The sequence below is a fragment of the Strongylocentrotus purpuratus genome, unplaced genomic scaffold (assembly GCF_000002235.5).
Source record: "Strongylocentrotus purpuratus isolate Spur 01 unplaced genomic scaffold, Spur_5.0 spur5_scaffold_1, whole genome shotgun sequence".
Taxonomy (NCBI): Eukaryota; Metazoa; Echinodermata; class Echinoidea; order Camarodonta; family Strongylocentrotidae; genus Strongylocentrotus; species Strongylocentrotus purpuratus.
In genome coordinates, this window is record NW_022145594.1 from 6,715,606 (window position 1) to 6,736,249 (window position 20,644).

The 20,644-nt window shown below is 39.1% G+C and overlaps 2 protein-coding genes across 3 annotated transcripts in view; one reads left to right on the forward strand and one right to left on the reverse strand.

Moving 5' to 3' along the window:
- The window catches only part of LOC754050 (zinc finger protein 850), a 34,565-nt gene extending 26,955 nt beyond the window's left edge, over positions 1-7,610 (forward strand). For both annotated transcript variants that reach the window (XM_030977583.1, XM_030977584.1), the window contains 2 exons: positions 4,846-4,956; positions 5,533-7,610. In XM_030977583.1, the coding sequence (XP_030833443.1) occupies positions 4,846-4,956; positions 5,533-7,490 (2,069 nt within the window). In that variant the 3' untranslated portion in view covers positions 7,491-7,610. The remainder of the gene's footprint in view (positions 1-4,845; positions 4,957-5,532) is intronic.
- Positions 7,611-15,796: 8,186 nt separating this feature from the next.
- LOC590912 (vang-like protein 2-B) overlaps positions 15,797-20,644 on the reverse strand; it is a 61,542-nt gene continuing 56,694 nt past the window's right edge. Inside the window, exon 5 of the mRNA XM_030977587.1 lies at positions 15,797-18,250. Within this exon, the coding sequence (XP_030833447.1) occupies positions 16,856-18,250 (1,395 nt within the window). The 3' untranslated portion in view covers positions 15,797-16,855. The remainder of the gene's footprint in view (positions 18,251-20,644) is intronic.

Sequence of the window (20,644 nt, forward strand, 5' to 3'; positions counted from 1 at the left end):
TCTATATATACGTGTATGAGCCTGTACTGTTACAAAAGTCAATCTTGTATTAACTTCAAATGATCTTTGTGATGGAGTTAGTCTAATGCAATTGAGATTAGAATATTCCTATTGGTGGACACTTGCAAATATCGATTATGATATATCCATTTATCCCCCGTTCCTCTATCCGAGTCGATATACCAATAGAAGTCTTGTACAGATAATGATGGCAATCAAATATCTTCATTTTTGTTAGCCTGCATTTTAGATTAGCATGCTAAAATTAACCTGCATAACTTACATATTTCAGCGTTTTTGCAGGCTAACAAAGCAGGTTAATTTTGCATACTAAAAAAGCAGGGCAATTTTGCAGGCTAATTGAGCAGGTTAAAATGATTTTGCAGGCTAAAATAAGCCTGCTTTTAAAATGTACAGGCTAAATTAAGCCTGCCTAATTTGCATATTTCGGCGTTTTTGCAGGTCAGTGCTTGCTAAGGAATTAGCCTGCTTTTTAGCAGCTATGCAGGCTTGATGCAGGCTATAAGCAGGCCTGCCTTTTCGGTAAGGGATCTTCTTGGACTTCAAGAAGGCATTTGATCGAGTACCACACCTTCTCCTGTCAACCAAACTTCAGTACTATGGAATAAGTGGTGACTCACTCCAGTGGATAATGTCTCTCCTCACTGATAGACAGCAGGCAGTCGTAGTTGATGGATCCAAATCAACATGGAGGGATGTAACATCTGGAGTCCCCCAGGGATCCGTCATCGGCCCTACCCTCTTCCTGTTGTATATCAACGATATCCAAGACAACATCCAGTCCACAATGCGTCTCTTCGCAGATGACAGCACCCTCTATCGTGAGATTCGATGCCCTGAGGACCATCAAATCCTAAAGGACGATCTCCAACAGCTGTCCAGGTGGTCTTCAAACTGGATGATGGACTTCAACGTGAAAAAGTGCGCTATCCTCACCATCACACGGAAGCGTACTCCCAGCATCCGAGAATACCACCTGTCAAATGGACTGATTCCGAGAGTGAAAGAGTACAAGTACCTTGGAGTAACGGTTGCTGCTGATCTCCGTTGGAACAAGCACTGCCAAACCATCCGGCATAAAGCAAGCCATACTCTAGGTCTCCTTCGCAGGACTCTCTCACCCTGTACCAGGGATGTAAAGTCCAGGGCCTACACAGCCTTAGTGCGCCCCCAATTGGAGTATGCCTCGGAGGCTTGGAACCCACACAGCGTCACGGTCACAAAAATGCTAGAGCAAGTACAAAGAACAGCGGCTCGCTTTGTGTACCGTGACTACAGATACACCACATCACCATCAGCTCTTGTGGCAGCTCTAGGGTGGGACACGCTTCACACACGTCGAATCCTCGACCAATGCACCCTTCTCTACAAGATCCATCACCGACTTGTCTCCATACCTGCACCAACTATTGTTATCCCCGCTACATACTTCGGAAGACATGACCACAACCTGAAGTATGTAATTCCTGTTGCAACTATCGACTCCTTCAAGTTCTCATACTACCCAAGAGCAATAAGGATCTGGAACCATCTGCCAGGCTCTGCAGTCAATGCAACAGGAATAACCAACTTCAAGGAGGCTGCTCTACCCTCCATCAGAACGATGCAGCCCCCCGTTGGTTCTCACATCATATAAGCTTACTAGCTTGGTTTTTACTTGCACTGGACTTAGCATATTTTACTGTAAATTGACAAGTGCTTTGTCCACACACCATTCCAGCAATTCATGACACTCCTTGTAGTCACTTGCCTCACCTACCATCCCAGTATAGCTTCCTGAGTGAGCTGCCAAAGGGATTACCCAACCAAGTACCAAGTACCAAGGAAGAAGAAAATAGATTATTCATAATTTATTTGCCTGTTCAAAGACATCATAGGCATTGAATGACACGAAATCTAAACCGAAGTGGTAGATCTAGTCAAAGTGATTTGAAGTTCTTGTAGAAAATGGAAGGACAACGTTACAAGGTGTCAGGTAAAGTTATAGTCAAGGTATTTTATGAAATGGGTCGTAAGTCGAAGGTTTCTTTTGGAATTATATCCAATGATCAATTCAATACACAGGTGCAGCTCAGCATTAGTCTACAGCTAGCAGCACAGCAGTCTCGACCCTGGCGGGCAGGGCAGGGCCGCCAGGGTGGCCAGGCTAGCCAGCCAACGTATGATTCTATGAAGGGGTGACCAAAGAGTTCGCGGACATTTTACATATTACAAAATGTGATATTCGATCTATGATTTCTCATATTCTACACAAATTTATTTATTTCAATTATTAACAAAATGGACGGCAAAGTTTTTTACTACAGATTGATGGAACTTTTATCGTCGAAGGATTTCGGAGATATCGCGATCTAAAAATTTGATGTTCGATCGTGCGTGCGCGCTGCATTTAAAAAAATCATAAAAACAATGAGAGCTACATGTAAGTTCACGCACGTGGGTTTACAGTTGATTTATCAAAAAATGTGATCAAAAATAAGGTAATATCATAATTTGCAAGGCAATATACACGATGTAGGGTAGCGCGCCCAGTATTCGGTCCATTCCCAGTATTCGGTCAGACAGCCGTTTCAACAGCTGTAACAATTTAAAAAATAATTAATGAGCCGCGAAACTTGCACAAATCAGGCAGCTGAACAACTTTTCTTAACTCTCAAAATTAAATCAGATATAGGGCCCCGGAAAGATCTCTAACTTAGCTCGAAATTGGTCAGTGTCGCACCACTTTCTGCACTTCCGCGTTCTGTTAGCACATGCGCTAACATGCATAGCCATATGTAGAAGTCTATTGCAAAACAACTTTGTGTGCTGTTGCAATGAATTTAGTATGTGTGTGAAGAGGAGCTCTTCCGTGTTCGCTCCATCGCAGCGAATTTGCAAATGACGCACTTGCCGATGTGCAAGAGGTATTTATACGATACCCTTGCCATGCGGTATCGCTCGTCCAGTATTCGGTCAACGCATCGACAATCAGTGCTTTATCGCGCAAATGTGTGAAAATAGCGCGCAAATACGCTTCGCTCCTTTGCAACGGAGATTCCACGCACAAATCGCGTGACTGAATTCTAATCGGCGCGACCGAATTCTGGGCAGAAAAATGCTCCGTCTTCTTTCGGAAATATTTTTCTTATCATCATTCTTTATTTTAAGTGACTATAAAATCCTGTTAGAGGAATATTTTTCCGTTCTTTTGATGGGTAGATTGCAAAATAAAAGAGGTAAGAATTCAAAATATTAGTGATTTCCCCTTAAGTGACCGAATACTGGGCACTCTACCCTAACATACAATCAGTTGGTACCACTTTTTACTTACAATTTTGAGGAAATCTGCTCTCAAATTGAAGATTTTCAGACCCTAATAATATCGGTAAGTTGACATTTTTTCGGAACGGACGCAAAAGATTGCAAAATTTGCTGATCTTTTGTCTATATCTTCACAATTTCGTACCCAATTCCAAAGAAAATTTCATCATTGTGTAATTTTGTGTTCCTCTTTCCATTGGCATTGCATTGGTGATTTCAGATTTTCAAAATCTTACTGATTTTTTGAGATAGCGAACTTAGGTCACGCAAACTTTGTTTGGTCACACCACCATACTAAAAATGTGAGGGGTAGAAGCGAAGTAAGATTAGAAACGCATGATGCGAGGCCGCTTTTAGTAGCGAGTACACTGGCAAAATTTTGCTTAACCCCGTACTATAGGTGGGGTTAAGGGGGGGGGGGGGTCTTGGCCCCACCTATAGTACGGGGTTAAGCCTATTCCACTTTCTGTTCAGACTCGTATTTACCAACGTGGGCTAACCCCCGGCCCTCCTCAGTACGGGGTGAACTAACCCTGCAAAATATCAGGGCTATCTACGCAATTGTGGCGCTAACTCCTTCTAACCCCGCAATTGCGGTGCCAAGCAAAAGAATGAGAACAGAAACGAAAAATAGTCCAGTACTACGCAATGGAGCATATCGCAGCTGGCCAGATGCGAAGTAAGGAGCACACTGTCTAATCATATAGTCCGGGGCTAAGAATTGCAGTGAGAACAGCATGAATTTTCTTATTCCAGAATAGGCGCTAGTACATGCGGGCTGCCATTTTGGATTATAACGCATACCTACATTATAATCCAAGATGGCGACCCGCATGTTTTGCCTCTGCTCTTAGACCAATATCATTACTTTCAAAGTCTTGAAAAGGCACTAAATATCAACAAACATGGTCTACAACAACTCCAAATGACAAAATAATCCCAGCCATGAATTTTTTTTGAGCATTTGACAGCCAAAAACTTGAAAATTTTTGTCATTAAAAAAAAAAAAGCTGATTTTTTTGGTCGATCTTCCGATCCGATACCAATCAAAGGTGCGTGGGTGTCGCTCCGATCTTCCGATCCGATCAGAGCCCCAACTTACAGGGTTATGTAAAAATACATTTTCTTCCAAGCACCAGTAAAAACTTTGGCTTCACATCAGAATGCACACAACTATATTTAGGTCACTGCCTTGAAATGGTTTTCCAAAAAAATAGTCATGAATAATTGAATATACATTAAGTCTTGGGGAGGCGATACATGTAGGTGCTCTACTAAAAAAAGGTCCAATGGGGATGGTTTTCATTAGTTGGACTAGGAACAGTTTTTAAAGTGGTCGGGTTCGGATATGGAGAGTATCATCATTCTGACCCATTTCCAAACGTTCCGTTTATGTATCTCCTAAAAGAATAATTGGTTACAATACAAGTGGCATTGTGTTTAAAAGGCTTTATTTCCCACGGAATCCCTATTCATGCAGAGTCAGTAACATTTTAATCCTTACCAATTTATATATTTTAGATGAACCAGTGAACAGCAGGGAGGAGCAGCCAAAGGTTCAAATTGAAAGTGGATTTGAGATTTACCTTATCAAAGAAGAAGAGATAGAAGAAACTTCACTTCAACAGAATGGTGAGAAAGTTATATTTTACAATTAGGCACAGGGAGGCCTGAATAGAAAACATGTGAAGAGAGAACCGCTTTGGAAATTTTAAAGTTAAGTGACAATCATGTAATATTAGATTGGAATAGAGGAGATGAAATGGCAACACCAATAAATAAAACAAATTGAAAAATACATTTATAGTTGGAGTGGAACTAGGAAGTTACAGGTTTTTGCTCTGTTTTTGACTTGCATTTACAAAAAAGGGGCAATAAAGATGTTGTCTTTTTTAAATTTTGCAGTAATACCAATTAAAATGTAGAAGAAAAAAGAACAGTTATCATTCAGCCAGTTTGTAGTTACAATTTGTGCATGTGCAGTAAAGGTCATTTGTGCCAATTGCAAATTGCCTGTATAGTGTATGGGCTATGGTGGACACATCAGTATGAATTACATTGTTAAACAGGTAGCATGTCCATCAAAACAGATGCACATACACACACTGTTTCAGATCTTTTGTACCCCCCACTAATTAGAAACTACTTTTGATATCTATAATTTATCTGATTGCATATATGTACATATATGTCTTCCTTTTTCACCAGATGTTTGTTGCAGCTCTAAAAACGCTTCAGATGATTTGGACTGTCAGGAGAAGATATCAGAAGCCCAGTTATCAGAGGATGGATGTTTAGAGGTTGACAGCGAGGGAGCATCTGAAGGAGAACATTTAGAGAAGGAAGATCATGAGGATTCTGAATCGGGATGGCTTCCCGTTTTAGAAGGTATCTCTCCCGTCTCTCAAGACTCCAGCCAAGTTCTACCCAGCATGGAGAACAGTAGCCAGAGTGAAAGAGAGCTAGATGAATCCATGAATGATCCAACAAATTCTCCTCCTACCCGTGATGAAGATTCTACAGGGAAACAGGGATTTGACTGCACCAAGTGTAAAAAGAGATTTTCTGTTGAATCTGATCTTGGATCTCATGTGATGACGTGCTGTGGAAACCTATCTACTCAATGTCCAGTCTGCAAGAAGATTTTCACGTCAAAGCCGAATCTAGGAAAGCACATGAGACTTCATACTGGGGAGAAACCATTTGAATGTGGTGAATGTGGAATGAGATTTACTCAGAAGCCACATCTAGTTTACCACCACAGAACACATACGGGTGAAAAACCCTTTAAGTGCACAGAATGTGGTAAAGGTTTTATCACAAAGTCTGTCCTAAAAGATCATTTTAGAAGACATGGAGGTAACGAACCTTTTCAATGCTCTTATTGTGACAGGAAACTGAATTCCAAGAATCATCTCATGGGACATGAGAGAACGCATACTGGTGAGAGACCTCATCCTTGCTCTTCATGCAGTAAACGATTTTCAAGAAAATATCAACTTATGGTTCATGAAAGAATACACTCTGGTGAAAAACCCTTTCAGTGCACAGAATGTGGTAAAGGTTTTATCACAAAGACTGTCCTAAAAGATCATTTTAGAAGACATGGAGGTAACGAACCTTTTCAATGCTCTTATTGTAACAGGAAACTGAATTCCAAGACTCATCTCATGAGACATATGAGAACACATACTGGTGAGAAACCCTTTAAGTGCTCAGAATGTGGTAAAGGATTTTCCCAAAGAAGTCACCTAACAATGCACTTGAGAAAACATGGAGGTAATGAACCTTTTCAATGCTCTTATTGTAACAGGAAACTGAATTTCAAGAGTGAATTCATTAACCATGAGAGAACGCATACTGGTGAGAAACCTTATCCTTGCTCTTCATGCAGTAAACGATATTCAAGAAAAGATCACCTTTTGATTCATGAAAGAAAAGTACACCTGAAAGCAAAGAGTCCCGAAACGTCCAAAGACTCTAACGATAACAGTGCTGTGTCTTTTCAAAAGGACCTTGATAAACAGAAGACATGCAGTGATAAGAGTTCTTATCAATGTCCTGAGTGCAATGAGAAATTTAAAACAAAGATGAGTTTCACGAAACACATGAAAGAGCATACAGGAGATAAGATCTATCAATGCGGTGAATGCAAGAAGGGTTTCACTTCAGAGTCTGGTCTCAAACGTCATATGAGAATACACACAGGTGAACGGCCCTTTCAATGCTCTCAATGTTATAAGCAGTTTGTTTCAAAGAAGCAATTCAAGTTGCATACGCTAAGACACAAAAGGGCAACACTCTCATGTAGCTATTGTGATGTGAAGTTTTTGGCACGAGGCGATCTTAATCGACACATCCGCACACATACAGGGGAGAAGCCCTTCCAGTGTGATATATGTAAGAAAAGATTCAACAGAAATTCTGATGTTAATAAGCATCTGCAGAAGGCAAAGGCATCCGGTCAGGGTCCATACCCATGTGCAGATTGTGATGAGATATTTTGTTTGAAGGTTGGTTTAACAAACCATATGATAACGCACATCCAACCAATGCCTTATCAATGTTCTGAATGCTTGCAAAAGTTCAAAAGCTCGTCAGAATTAGAGTCACATGATATGAATAAACACAAAGGAAAAAGGATCCAATTCTTGTCTAATTTGTAAAGAGACATTTTTGTCCCAAGATTACCTTAGTGTACATATGCAAATTCACTCTGATGAGAAACCATACAAATGTTCTGAATGTAGAAAGAGGTTTAGTTTGAAGGAATACCTTGACACACATAAGATAATACATTCAGCCATAAAGCCTTTTGAGTGCAATGAATGTGACGAGAGGTTCCATCGCAATCAAGCTCTGAAAAAGCATATGATGAGACACGCAGGAAACGAGCCATATCCTTGTTCTGAATGTAATGTAAGATGTCTATCCAAGCCTGGTCTTGTGCGGCATATGGCTACACATAGTGGTACAAAAGACCACCAGTGTTGCAAATGTGGGAAAATGTTTGCTAGACCACATGATCTCCGCAAGCATGAACAATCACATGAGGAAGAACCTGAGACTTATTTGTGTTTTATATGTGGCCAGACGTTCGATCATAAGAAAAATTACCATGCTCATATTGGTACGCATACGAGAAGACAGCATGGTGGACGTCCAACATGCAAAGCAAAAGACTCTTCCGAAACCTCTCATTTGTTGAACACATCCGATGGGCGTATTAGCTCACCTACAAGATTCCTTGAATGTTCTGAATGTCAGAAGTGTTTTTCTAGGCGAAGTAGTCTTACAAGGCATATGAAAAGCCATATGAGCGCAAGGCCTTCTACTGTAACTCATTGAAGACTTGCTCTAGGCATATGAAAAGCCATATGAGCGTAAGGCCTTCTACTTTAACTCACTGAAGACTTGCTCTAGGCATATGAAAACTCATATGAGCGTAAGGCCTTCTACTGTAACTCACTGAAGACTTGCTCTAGGCATATGAAAACTCATATGAGCGTAAGGCCTTCTACTGTAACTCACTGAAGACTTGCTCTAGGCATATGAAAACTCATATGAGCATAAGGCCTTCTACTGTAACTCACTGAAGACTTGCTCTAGGCATATGAAAACTCATATGAGCGTAAGGCCTTCTACTGTAACTCACTGAAGACTTGCTCTAGGCATATATGGAAACTCATATGAGCGTAAGGCCTTCTACTGTAACTCACTGAAGACTTGCTCTAGGCATATGAAAACTCATATGAGCGTAAGGCCTTCTACTGTAACTCACTGAAGACTTGCTCTAGGCATATATGAAAACTCATATGAGCGTAAGACCTTCTACTGTAACTCACTGAAGACTTGCTCTAGGCATATGAAAACTCATATGAGCGTAAGGCCTTCTACTGTAACTCTCTGAAGACTTGCTCTAGGCATATGAAAACTCATATGAGCGTAAGGCCTTCTACTGTAACTCTCTGAAGACTTGCTCTAGGCATATGAAAACCCAAATGAGCCGCTCAAATATGATTGAAAATACTCCCTTGTCGTCCAAAGAATATAAATTACACACCATTCCAGTTAACATCTGTTATACTAGATAGCCTTAATTACACTTTCCTATATATAAGGGTTCTTAATAGTGCCTTGTTTGTTTCTTGAACTGGCCAGCCTTCCATCATTTGACCATCTATTGTAGTTGATATAACCAGCAGAAAATGACCAGGAGTAAAATATGCTAATTACACTCTTTGCAATTGATATTGCGTGGCAAGCTGTAGACCTATCGCACCTTTGTATCTTTAAGACTTGTCTAATATATACATGTATGTTTATTGTATAGTAATGCAAATGTTGTTTGATATCAATAATCTAATGGTGCTAGCAAAGTAATAATCATGGTAATAATAATGAAATTAATCATTGCAGATATGTATCTTAAGAATTTCAGTCATGTTAGTTGATTAATTACCAATCAATTGCTTTTCCGTCAATGAAGCGATCAACTGTGTCTTGATGTACAGTCTATCTATGTAACCTATAGATACGGTAGCTTATAGCAAAATTTAGTGGCACAAAAAGATGAATGCAGAAGGCACAATAGTTTAATAGTGGGTGTTTGTGAATTGAAAATTCTTATTTGATGTATGTGAATGAAGTCTAATTATAATAATTATAATAATATGTCTTGTTTACCCAGGGTAGCCTCATCAGTATTCATACTGTTCTCCCTGAGGGCCCTGCAAGCACCATAGTAGTACATTTACAAGATCCCTATCCTGTAGATGTGGTTATATATAATATTTTTGTGATATAGTAGGGATTTCCAGCAATTATGCATTTGAGATTTTTGAGTTCTGGATGTGTCTCTTCATGCCACTACATGTACCTAATGATATAGCAGATATCTGTATGAACAATTTCAATCATTTTTAATAAAATTAAATGACCAAAATTTAAAGGTGTCTTGCAAATTTTGTTGAAAATTTAAGGAGATGTAAGTCGATTCTCTGTTTTTGTTTCAGTTCGTTTTTCACTTTATTTTATTTTACTTTGTTCTAATTTATTTTGTATTTTTCTTTAATAGAGAAAAAAAAAGAGAAGACAACAAAAGTAGAGGAGCAAAAAGAAGAAGTCTGTGAAGAAGAAAAGTGGGAGAAGGAGAAAGAGAAGAAAATTAACGGGAGATATAGAGAAGAGAAGGGGGAGAAGGAGAAAGAGAAGAAAAGGGGGAGAAGGAGAAAGAGAAGAAAAGTGGGAGAAGGAGAAAGAGAAGAAAACGGGGAGAAGGAGAAAGAGAAGAAAACGGGGAGAAGGAGAAAGAGAAGAAAACGGGGAGAAGGAGAAAGAGAAGAACACGGGGAGAAGGAGAAAGAGAAGAAAACAGGGAGAAGGAAAAAGAGAAGAAAACGGGGAGAAGGAGAAAGAGAAGAAAACGGGGAGAAGGAGGAAGAGAAGAAAACGGGGAGAAGGAGAAAGAGAAGAAAACGGAGAGAAGGAAAAGAGAAGAAAACAGGGAGAAGGAGAAAGAGAAGAACACGGGGAGAAGGAGAAAGAGAAGAAAACAGGGAGAAGGAAAAGAGAAGAAAACGGGGAGAAGGAGAAAGAGAAGAAAACGGGGAGAAGGAGAAAGAGAAGAAAACGGGGAGAAGGAGAAAGAGAAGAAAACGGGGAGAAGGAGAAAGAAGAAAACAGGGAGAAGGAGAAAGAGAAGAAAACGGGGAGAAGGAGAAAGAGAAGAAAACGGGGAGAAGGAAAAAGAAAAGAAAACGGGGAGAAGGAGAAAGAGAAGAAAACGGGGAGAAGGAGAAAGAGAGGGGGGGAAACCCCCACATTGAAGCATTTGAGCCCACTTTTATTTATTCCGTTGTCCAATGTGGCCTTTGTGCAGTACATTTACGATAAATTGGCACAAATCGCGGCTGATTGCAATCACATTTGATGAAGTTGACTGAAACAACAATAATTGATGTGAATCTTGTCTTTAAAATGGTCCTTTTTTTTAATAAAGAAATAAAGGGCAAGGATTGTGCTCTATTTTATCAATATCTGTTGTAATACTGGCTTTAGTCTTTCAAATGTCATGTAGATTGTCTTCTTATTAACGTACATGTATGTATTAACAAAGAGTTTCATATTACACATATTCCTGTTACATACAGAGTGTGCAGTATATCACATGAAATATGAATTGGTTTGGTGTGCAGTGGGAACTGGATGACATATTTTGGTAGTCCTATAAACATACATGTCATGTGAGGTTAATCCTTTCTCTCTGAAATCTCTCTGGTAGCCTGATTTCTTAACCACTCCTTAATATTTTTAACAAAAAATAGTTTGCATGTCTCTATATTTCCATCACACACAAAATGTAAAAAAAACTCTCTTGATGCTGAAAAGTAGACTATTACAATTTCTGTACATGTGCATAGGTTATATTCTATCGCAGATGTTGTATATTTATTCTACTTGCCATCTTCCTCATAAATCATTCTATGACAAAGAGTGTTGATGCACAGTACAGTTATACCTCAGTCTCCTATCCTCTTACAAATTGTACTCATGACTGTGTAGTACGTTGCATTGAGTTTCTATTTGGTCCCAGGATACTCTAAAGCAGTAGCTCTCAAACCTTTTCTGGACAATCCAGGGCCCGGCAAATTATGTTGTGGCTTTTTTTAAAACTTGCATTAACGACTGATGAAATGATGCCTACCAACTGAGATTTATTCTAGTAATAAAGGTCTTGTACCATAATCTTTCTTCTTTCTTTTTACTCTTCAATAATCCCTCCCCCCCCCCCCCCCCTCTCTCTCTCTCTCTCTCTCTCTCTCTTTTATCTTTATCTTTCTCTCTCTCTTTCTTCCTCTCTCTTTCTTCATTCCTCTTTCACTCCCCCCCCCCCTCCCTCTTTCCAACTAATTAACTCACTAAATTTTATCTTAATCTTTTCCTTTTTTTAAACATTTACAGTATTCTCTCCAGTCATTTTCATTGGCATCTTCTCAACAACCATATAATAAAGCAATATTCTAGATACACAAATACATTTGCCCTTTCAATAAATTTAATGGATGTCACAAACTTTTACGTAACAATGCATATTTAAAAAATCAATTCAAATTTCAGTTTCACATAATTGTCACAATAGCTTGCAATTCAGCATTCAGTTCCGATTGAATATAATTGAATACAGAATATCAAAATCTTTGTATTCTCACAATGAACATTGCATAAAATGACTAAAAATTTCAAAAACTTTGATTGGTTTAGTACCTGATTATAATCCACCTTAGCCACATAGTACAAATTACTGACTCTTGTCAATCTATATCACATAATACAAACCATTAAAAATTATGGACAACCTATTTTTCAGTACCATGGTTTAGTCTTATCAAAGTTGTTGGGAAATTTTTTGATTGACATTTACTTTATAGAAGTATGTACAGGTGTCTATTATATACTATCGTAAATATGGGATGGGTGTTTAAAGATAATATGTCCCTTTTGCAGCCAACATGTATTATGGACATGTATTATGAACGTGTATTGAACGAACCTGTACATAAAGACCACCTGTCTATAAAGGTAACTTTAGGTCTCCCTTGAGTGGTCTTTATGCAGAGGTTTCAGTGTATAAAAAATAACAGAACAGTTGTAGAAAAATGTGGCTATAACGGCTTGGTCAAAGCAGAGACATATCCATATAGTCAAAGCTTATTTCTTCATGCCATTTTCTCAAATATGGCAGTATTTGAAGAGAAACCTTTATACATTATCTGTGTGGAGCCAGGAGAGCATTAACTCATACCATTTTATAGAATGATCACCCTTTTGACTGCACACAGACATGTTACATTGATACATGTTCTTCTAATTTAAAAGGGTAATAAAAAGGTGGGATAGCTCACGCATAACTACTTTACAAATACGATAAACTTGCTTCAGCGTCTACGCACAATCATTATAATGGTTAAATGCTATATACGGACAAGGCAAGCTAACTGAAAGTCTTTTAAAGATATCACATGTTGTCTTCACATTTATGATTTTGCTTTAAATACCTACTAGCTCCCTTTAAAGATAAACTCCAGTTCTGGTAATGCGATTGCATTGTGAAAGAAAAGGTGTGGAATAGATCAGAAACAGTTGATCATGTAGCATGTATGTATTGGTGTGCACTGCAAGGTTCTGGAGTCATCAAAATCATCATAAATTTGGCCGAGTCTTGGTAAAGTAACAAGCACTGTACACAGAAAGCTATATATGGGACAACACACACGGTGTCAGGGCTAGTACTACCTTGATTTCCTTGTCTTTCTATGCTCATTACTCAGCCAGTATACATTTTCTTCCAAAATTGTTTGGCACATGTCATTTATTTGTAATCTTGAACATTCAGTGTAAGTTCCGTTTGATTCTGTGAGAATTAATTTTCTTCTTTTTACCAGAACTGGAGTTTATCTTTAATAATTACAGGAACGTATGAATACAAACTATGAAAGAAATTTTGAATTTCAATGTCGGGTCTATTTCAGTGTTCAAATTTGTCATAAATGCTACATCATACAATAGTTTAATACAATATAAAACCGTTGTAATTAAATTCAGAGTACTATCAAAAAGTGCTAGGAGATTACAATACCGGTATCAAGATATCTTTTATACTAATTTCCATCATAAATTTGGTCAATTTTAATTTTTCGTCCCATAAAGGCATAATTCTTTGAAAGGCAAAACAAGCTGTAATGGCATAGTAAAAAGGTTAAACACATGAAACACCCTAGTGACATCACTGATTGTTTGTTTTTGAAATATAATGGGCAATAACAACGTGAGCAAAAACATGTAAATTCTTTCCTTTTCCAATCAATTTACAGCAAGATCAAATAGCTACATTATAAACAACTATATACCTGAAAACAAAATAACAAAAAAGAAAATAAAAATGATTTGCACACTATCACTTTTATAATATATGCAAACAAAGTCCAGCTAGTAATGTTTGTATATGTACAGGCATGATGAATTTTGCACATTTATAGTTTATACAATTAACACTTTGGACATCGCGATGTGAATATGGTACATGTACATGAAAATAGGTATAAAACAATGCCACAATAATAGAGTGAGAAAAATGAAGACTGCATTGATGGACTACCATGGCAAATACAATATTATGACGTAAGGAAAATGTTTACACAGCTTGAAAACAATGCCTATATTACAAGTATAACCCTAGCAATATAAAAATAATAGGCATGGTTATTTTAGGTAATAAAGATGAATGACTGGTTTATTGTAATAAATAAATAAATAAACCATGACTAGTCTAGTTCTTGCTCTTTGTTGGCTCCATTCACTAAATGTATTTTATTGTCATGATGTGAATGTAATCTATAATTATTTGGTAATGAGTAAAGGAAACGAAAAAGCAATCTCAAACCTGAAGGTCTAAAGTTGAATCAAGTCAAAAGCTGAAGACTGGAGATGGTGCACATGGTTGTAGTCTACCAAAATATACAATCCCTGTTCAAGGTTCAAGCACCACAATTTGAATTTTCAATAACGACTATATCTCCACCCGTCCGCCCCCCCCCCCCCCAAACGTGTGCAAACATCTTTTCTTACATAGATAGACACAATTATACAACAATTGACAAGACGCAGAAAACAAAATCTTCTTTTTCCAATTTTACATACATATTGTAGAAGTTGAAAAGACCACTTAAACACCAATATGTTATAACACATCAAGATTCAAAATGTTCACAAAAATAGGACAACGTTTGCACCATTTCTCTTTTTCTAAACATGAATACAAAATATGACAAGATGATCTGAGACGGAGGGAGGGAGGGCGTAACGAATACACAGTATGGCACAATAGAGTACTATCGGTATAATAGTCAAGATAAGATTCAGTACTTTACACATGAAAACAGTGGTACAATAAATTATGCAGTTACTAGTAGATTACAGGTATGCTTTCCACAACTAAGTGCTTTAATGTAGAAACATAATTTTCAAATATTCTTCATCAATGTTCCTTCAGTTTTGTTATGGATTACAACACACTGACATGTGTACATTATAAACTACAGACCATACATGTAGGGCTGTAAAAACTCTAGCAATGTCAAACATGACATAAATATAAGCAGATGATGACGGAAAGTTATTTTTGTGCACACAGACCAATCAGCATGGAGAATAAACATGTCATGAACTATATACAGCTGAAGATGACTAGGCACGTCTTCATCATCTCGAGATTGCCAAATAGCCCGCTATTTCTGATTTGGGAAATAATCCCGAAGTAACAAATCGCGTCTTAACTATCTCGAGATTCGACCTCGAAACTTGAAACTTGACCTTGAGAAATTAGCTCGAGATATTTTGCTCAGCGTTAGCGCGTATTGCGAATCTTTGGTCTAGTGAAGACGCATGGGACAAATAGCTGGATATTTTGCCAAATAGTGGGATATTTTGCAAACTATCCTAAGATATCTTGGGATGACAATCCTGACCAAATATCCTTCTAATTGCTACTTCGGTCCGATGAAGATGCAAATTAACTGGATAGTTTGCGATCGGGATAGTTCAAATAGCTGGATATTTGGCAATCTCGAGATAGTGAAGACAGGCCTACTGAGGCCTCTCAATCTCATCCATATGACTGAATGATATGATGAAGGTCATTACATGTACAATAAAACATTGTGTTCAAACCTGAAGGGCATTAGCATGGGAATTCTTTATAAAAACTTGATGTTTTTAGGAATTCCGTTGCTAACAAAGGATGCAACAAGAATGCTAGACCGCATGTATCTAGCTTTTTACAATACAAATTACTTGCTACTTGTTCATGTAAGATTGCCTGACTAAATGTGGACTTGCATACACAAGTGTCCTTCTAGGACTAGTTCTACATGAAACACTAATGTATGCTACATATTGGAACTAAAGTTCCATGAAAGTTTAAATGAAATCTATTACTGACATACGTTTAGTTTTCATATTTGACACAATATTGTGACAAATTTTCTATTCAACAACAGTGTGGCTCTGATACATGTCATTGGAATACTAAGCAATACTTGCAGAATAATAAGTTATACATGTGATGTAGGTAATGCAGCAACAGCAAGATGAAACAATACATGTTGAATGGATGTTCAGTGGCTAGACTCGCCCTTTAGGCCACAACATTGTATGATATTTCCATGAAATCATCCCAAAGATTTATTTTTTCTTCACACTTTACCATAGTTTGTGACTCGTACTAAATTTTCAATTTGAATTACCAAGCAAGGTGTCAATAAACATGACTTTAGTCATGCCTTCCAAGATACGGAAATATGAAGCATATTAACCTTTGCGCCATCAGTTTGTCTGCGTCACATCTGAATGAGGCTTATTGGTGGTTTTGACCCAGATATACAACGTACATTATCAGATACATGTAATATCTGACATGACTACCGTAATAAGGTGTTCTAAGAACTCAAATAAATATGGCCATGCTGCATCAAATGTTTTGGATGGAAGGCAACATGACATTGTAGAGAAAAACCCTGAACTTCCTTCATGCATCTAGAAGTACATATACATTATTTTAAATCGTTTTATGGAAGTGAAATTCACAGGCAACCCCAATGACTAACAATAACAGCATGATCTTCCTTCCACAGAAGCAGACAAGTAACTTTCAACTATGACATGTGTACATGTACTGTATGTCCAGAATCTTCTACAAAACATAAGCGCTCCAACATGCACCAGTGTATCTGAGTCATTCAGTTCTTTTTCCATAAATATTCTCTAGGGTAGCACTTATAGACACACTGAAGACAAGGAGTGGCCAAGGTGTAGCCATCTCTTCTGAGGACATAATGTAACTTGTAACTTGTACATGCAGATGAAACATTCTGAAGACATCAATGACTGTTACTGCAACAACAGCTTCCACTAAACAGCAAAGTGATTCTGTAACTTGTCTGAGTTTGTAAAGCAGCATCTTGAAGGATCTAGATCAGACTGACGTCTCTGACTGAAGGCGCAACGCAAAGCGGTTCTTCTTGTAGTCAAAGACCTCTTCCCTGATCTTGTACTGTGGTATCTTCATGACAAAGACCTGGAGCAGGACCTCACCCTGCCTGAGTTGAAAGGTTGTGCCCTCCTTGAGAGGGCGGTTTACTAAGGTGTCTGAGACCAGCTCCCAACCCTGGATAGGGTTATGGTGGTGCTCCGACAGCAGGATGTTGGGACCAGGCTGAAAGAAGGTCTCCAGGAAGGATCGTGGAGCCAGGTTGTAACTGATACAGACAGCCAGATGATCCATCACAGCTTCCATAGGCCATCTGGGTTGCTGCCGAGTGATGCGTAGGTACTTCTGCAGAGGGCGGGCTAACGATGGAAAGATGGACTGTGCCGCTTCCGTTGGATCCATCGCATGGTTGCCTGGATGCGTGTCTTCATGGACACGCTTGATGTGCGTGAAAGCTTCCTCAGCTGCAACAAGCAACCTTGCCCTGCGCTTTTTGACACGCCTGTCGTATTCCTGCTCTTCGTAAAACCTCTCGTTTCGGCTCTGGTCACGCCGATGTGCAGCAGTGGTCATTATGGCTCGCGAATGACCAGTAACATTATCATTACCAACGCCACCATCTACATCATAAAACTTAAAGTTACTTAGCTTCTGAGCCACGCGCGATGTCGTCGGCACGCGGAGAAGGTGAGAATTGTAAATTTGAAAGTCACGAGAATAGTGTTCCAGGACATGAGCGGCTGAGCGCTGGATGCTTAGCTGACCTATCGAGTAGTACTGGCTCATCCCATCTGGAGAGCGAACAACTTTCAGCATATATTTAGGCTGGAGGTGTCGCAACTCAAACATAATTACAGCTACATAATGCATGAAGAGGAGGGCATCGGCCAATGACCCAGCGTACGAGACAATCCCTGCATAGTTTGTCTCTTTGCGCATCAAGACGCGCATGACGAAGAAGAGCCAGTATGCCAGAAGCAAAATAAAGATGAGCGCCATCATAATGAGGCGAAAGAGGTAGACTCGCGGCATGGTTGCTCTGGGTTTGCGGAAGAAGAGTGCCCAGCTACCGATCGCAAGGATGAGTAACTTGAACGCCATGCTGATGAAGAGTCCGTCACAGTGGATGCCGCATTCGGCTGGTTCCCAAAGAAGACTTGGTAGCACCACAAACGCTACTGGAGACACAAAACCGACTATTGATAAGACGGCAAAAAGGAGGATGGAAAAGTAACGTGTGCAGTCGAAGCCAACCCTTGAATCCATTCTCTTGGCCAGACGAGATAGATCTTCATCAGACGATCGGTCCGATGTCCCGGTAATGGCCGTGGTGTTGTCTCCCCAGTTGTCATCTTGAGGTAGTATCTGGACCTCAATAACCTAAGAAAAACACAAAAAATAGAAATACATTTATAGGTAAAATGAACCATTCTCATTCTAAAACCTTTGTAATAATTTTTCAGAGTGGAATAGTTCTACCAAGACAAATGACTATTCAGTTAAAGAGAAGGTTGAGTTCTGGGAAGAGGTAAAAAATAATTTGTGAGCGTTATCATTGTTATTATGCAAGGGTGGAAGAACATCAGATTAAACATGTTCCCTGAAAAGCATGGCTCTTCAAATGCCTTCATATTCTAAATATGACATAAAATACGTAAAAATCGGGGGGTAGGTTTTTTTTCGCCATGTGCTCATGTAGTCCCATATACATCATTCTGTGTACAGTGCTTGTAACTTTGCCAAGCTTTGGCCAAATGTCTCATCATTTTGATGATTCCAGAACCTTGCAATACACACGAATACTGATATACTAGATGATCAACCTTTTCTGATAGATTCCACACCGTTTCTTTCACAATGCAATCACATGACCAGAACTCAACTTTATCTTTAAACAGTGTAGAGTCATGTAATTTCAATGTTATTTCTTATTGTGCTTGGAAGCGGTCACAATGCCTTGCATGATGGGATACTAATGAATTGATTCTTCGACATGGCTATGAAAGTAATTGATTTGCTATTCAATTTGTCCTAGAACAAAAAATCTCTGAAAGTGTATAGGAAATACGCTTAAAGGTAAAGACCAGTATTGGAAACGCCCCAATTTCAAAAAATGAAATGGAAGCTCTTATTACCAATCATGTGAAAGAATATGTTTTGAATAGTACATGACGATAAAAATTTTGACAGGAAACCGCCTACTAATTGATATATTTGGTAAATTAATATATCTATATACTGTTGAGAGATACAAATGCACATGTCGCGCATGTGTGTGTAGTCCCATATACATCTTTCTGTGTACAGTGCTTCTAACTTTATGAAGACTTGGCCAAATTTCTTATAATTTTGATGATTCCAGAACCTTGCAGTACATCTATGCTAGATGATCAACCTTTTCTGATCGATTTCACGTTTCTTTCACTATGCAATTGCATGACCATAACTGGTCGTTAGCTTTAACGTCAGTAAACACACACAGAATGTATACTTTCAATTTTGAAAATGTGTCATCTATTCACAATGTAACTAGTACAAATAACCCCAAGTTATATCAGGCCATTCTTTCCTACTGCAGCAATCACTTGGTTAAAACCTGGCTTACTGGTGAAAATCTGGGTCATGGAGACCCCCCCCCCCCCCCCCCCCCCCCCCCCCCCTCTCCTCCTCCTGCCCCTAAGAAGGAAGGTTTTGGTTTTCCCTTTCAGATAATGATATAATATTCAAAGTGAATGCGCAGCACATAAATGAAACCATAGGAATATTAGGTCCATAACATGTACATGTAAGCCTACATGTATGCAAATAACAAAGAGTAAAATGGACTAGAAAGAAAAAGACTGACAGTAACTTGATATGAGAGGATGAAAGCTATGTAAATTTAGACATAAACATTCCCAATGCAATTAGGAGAAGAGGACTTCAATCTATGCTAAGACTTTCACTAACTCTCTAAGGGAAGGCAACTTTATTATCACTCGCGTTCGTCCGGGTTCGGGACGCCTACTTATCTCTTAATCCCCCGTTCCCGGACGCGTATTGTACGCTGGCGGTCCCTTGGCGTCCCTTGCTCGCGTCTATTGTTGTCTGTTGGACAATAGAGCAGGCAGCCAGAAAAGAAGCCATCCCGTCCGCTAGGACCGCTGTCAATGAACCTCACCGCTATCCAGCCCCTCTCTAATCCTTACTAATCTGGCGTCCCCTGACAATAGCTGACCCGTCTAGAACGCGTTAATCTGGTGTTCCCTGACAATAAAGTTGCACCCGTCTAGCTCGTGTTTAAAATACAAGATAGTAAATTTTCATAGATGAATTTTCAGTCTTGAAAGCAGAGCTAGAGCTGCAATCCTCCCGTGTTGATTGATAATAATTTGTCTACAAAATGTGTCGCGCGCTAAAATAATAAACCTAACCAGCAACGCCTCAAGTCTTTCTACATACAGCCGCATATGAATAAAAGCTTCTTGTGCGACACTGCAAATATATAAATCATATTTAGTAGTGTCTGTATTCCCCCAACCTATTAATCAGTACTGCATTGCGTGTATCAGCAGTTCGCGCAAATCAAAACATGTGGATAGCGGTCACGTGACCTAAAATGCGGTCACGTGATCTAAACCCTACAGCGCTATGGAACGCCATCGCCGCCATATATCGCAAGCGAGCTTGCGTTACTGGTTAGTAGCTTACGGTAGTTAGTTGTAGTGCTTGCGTTACTGAGTAGTAGCTTGCGGTAGTTAGTTGTAGTGCTTGCGTTAGTTGATCGGCCAATTA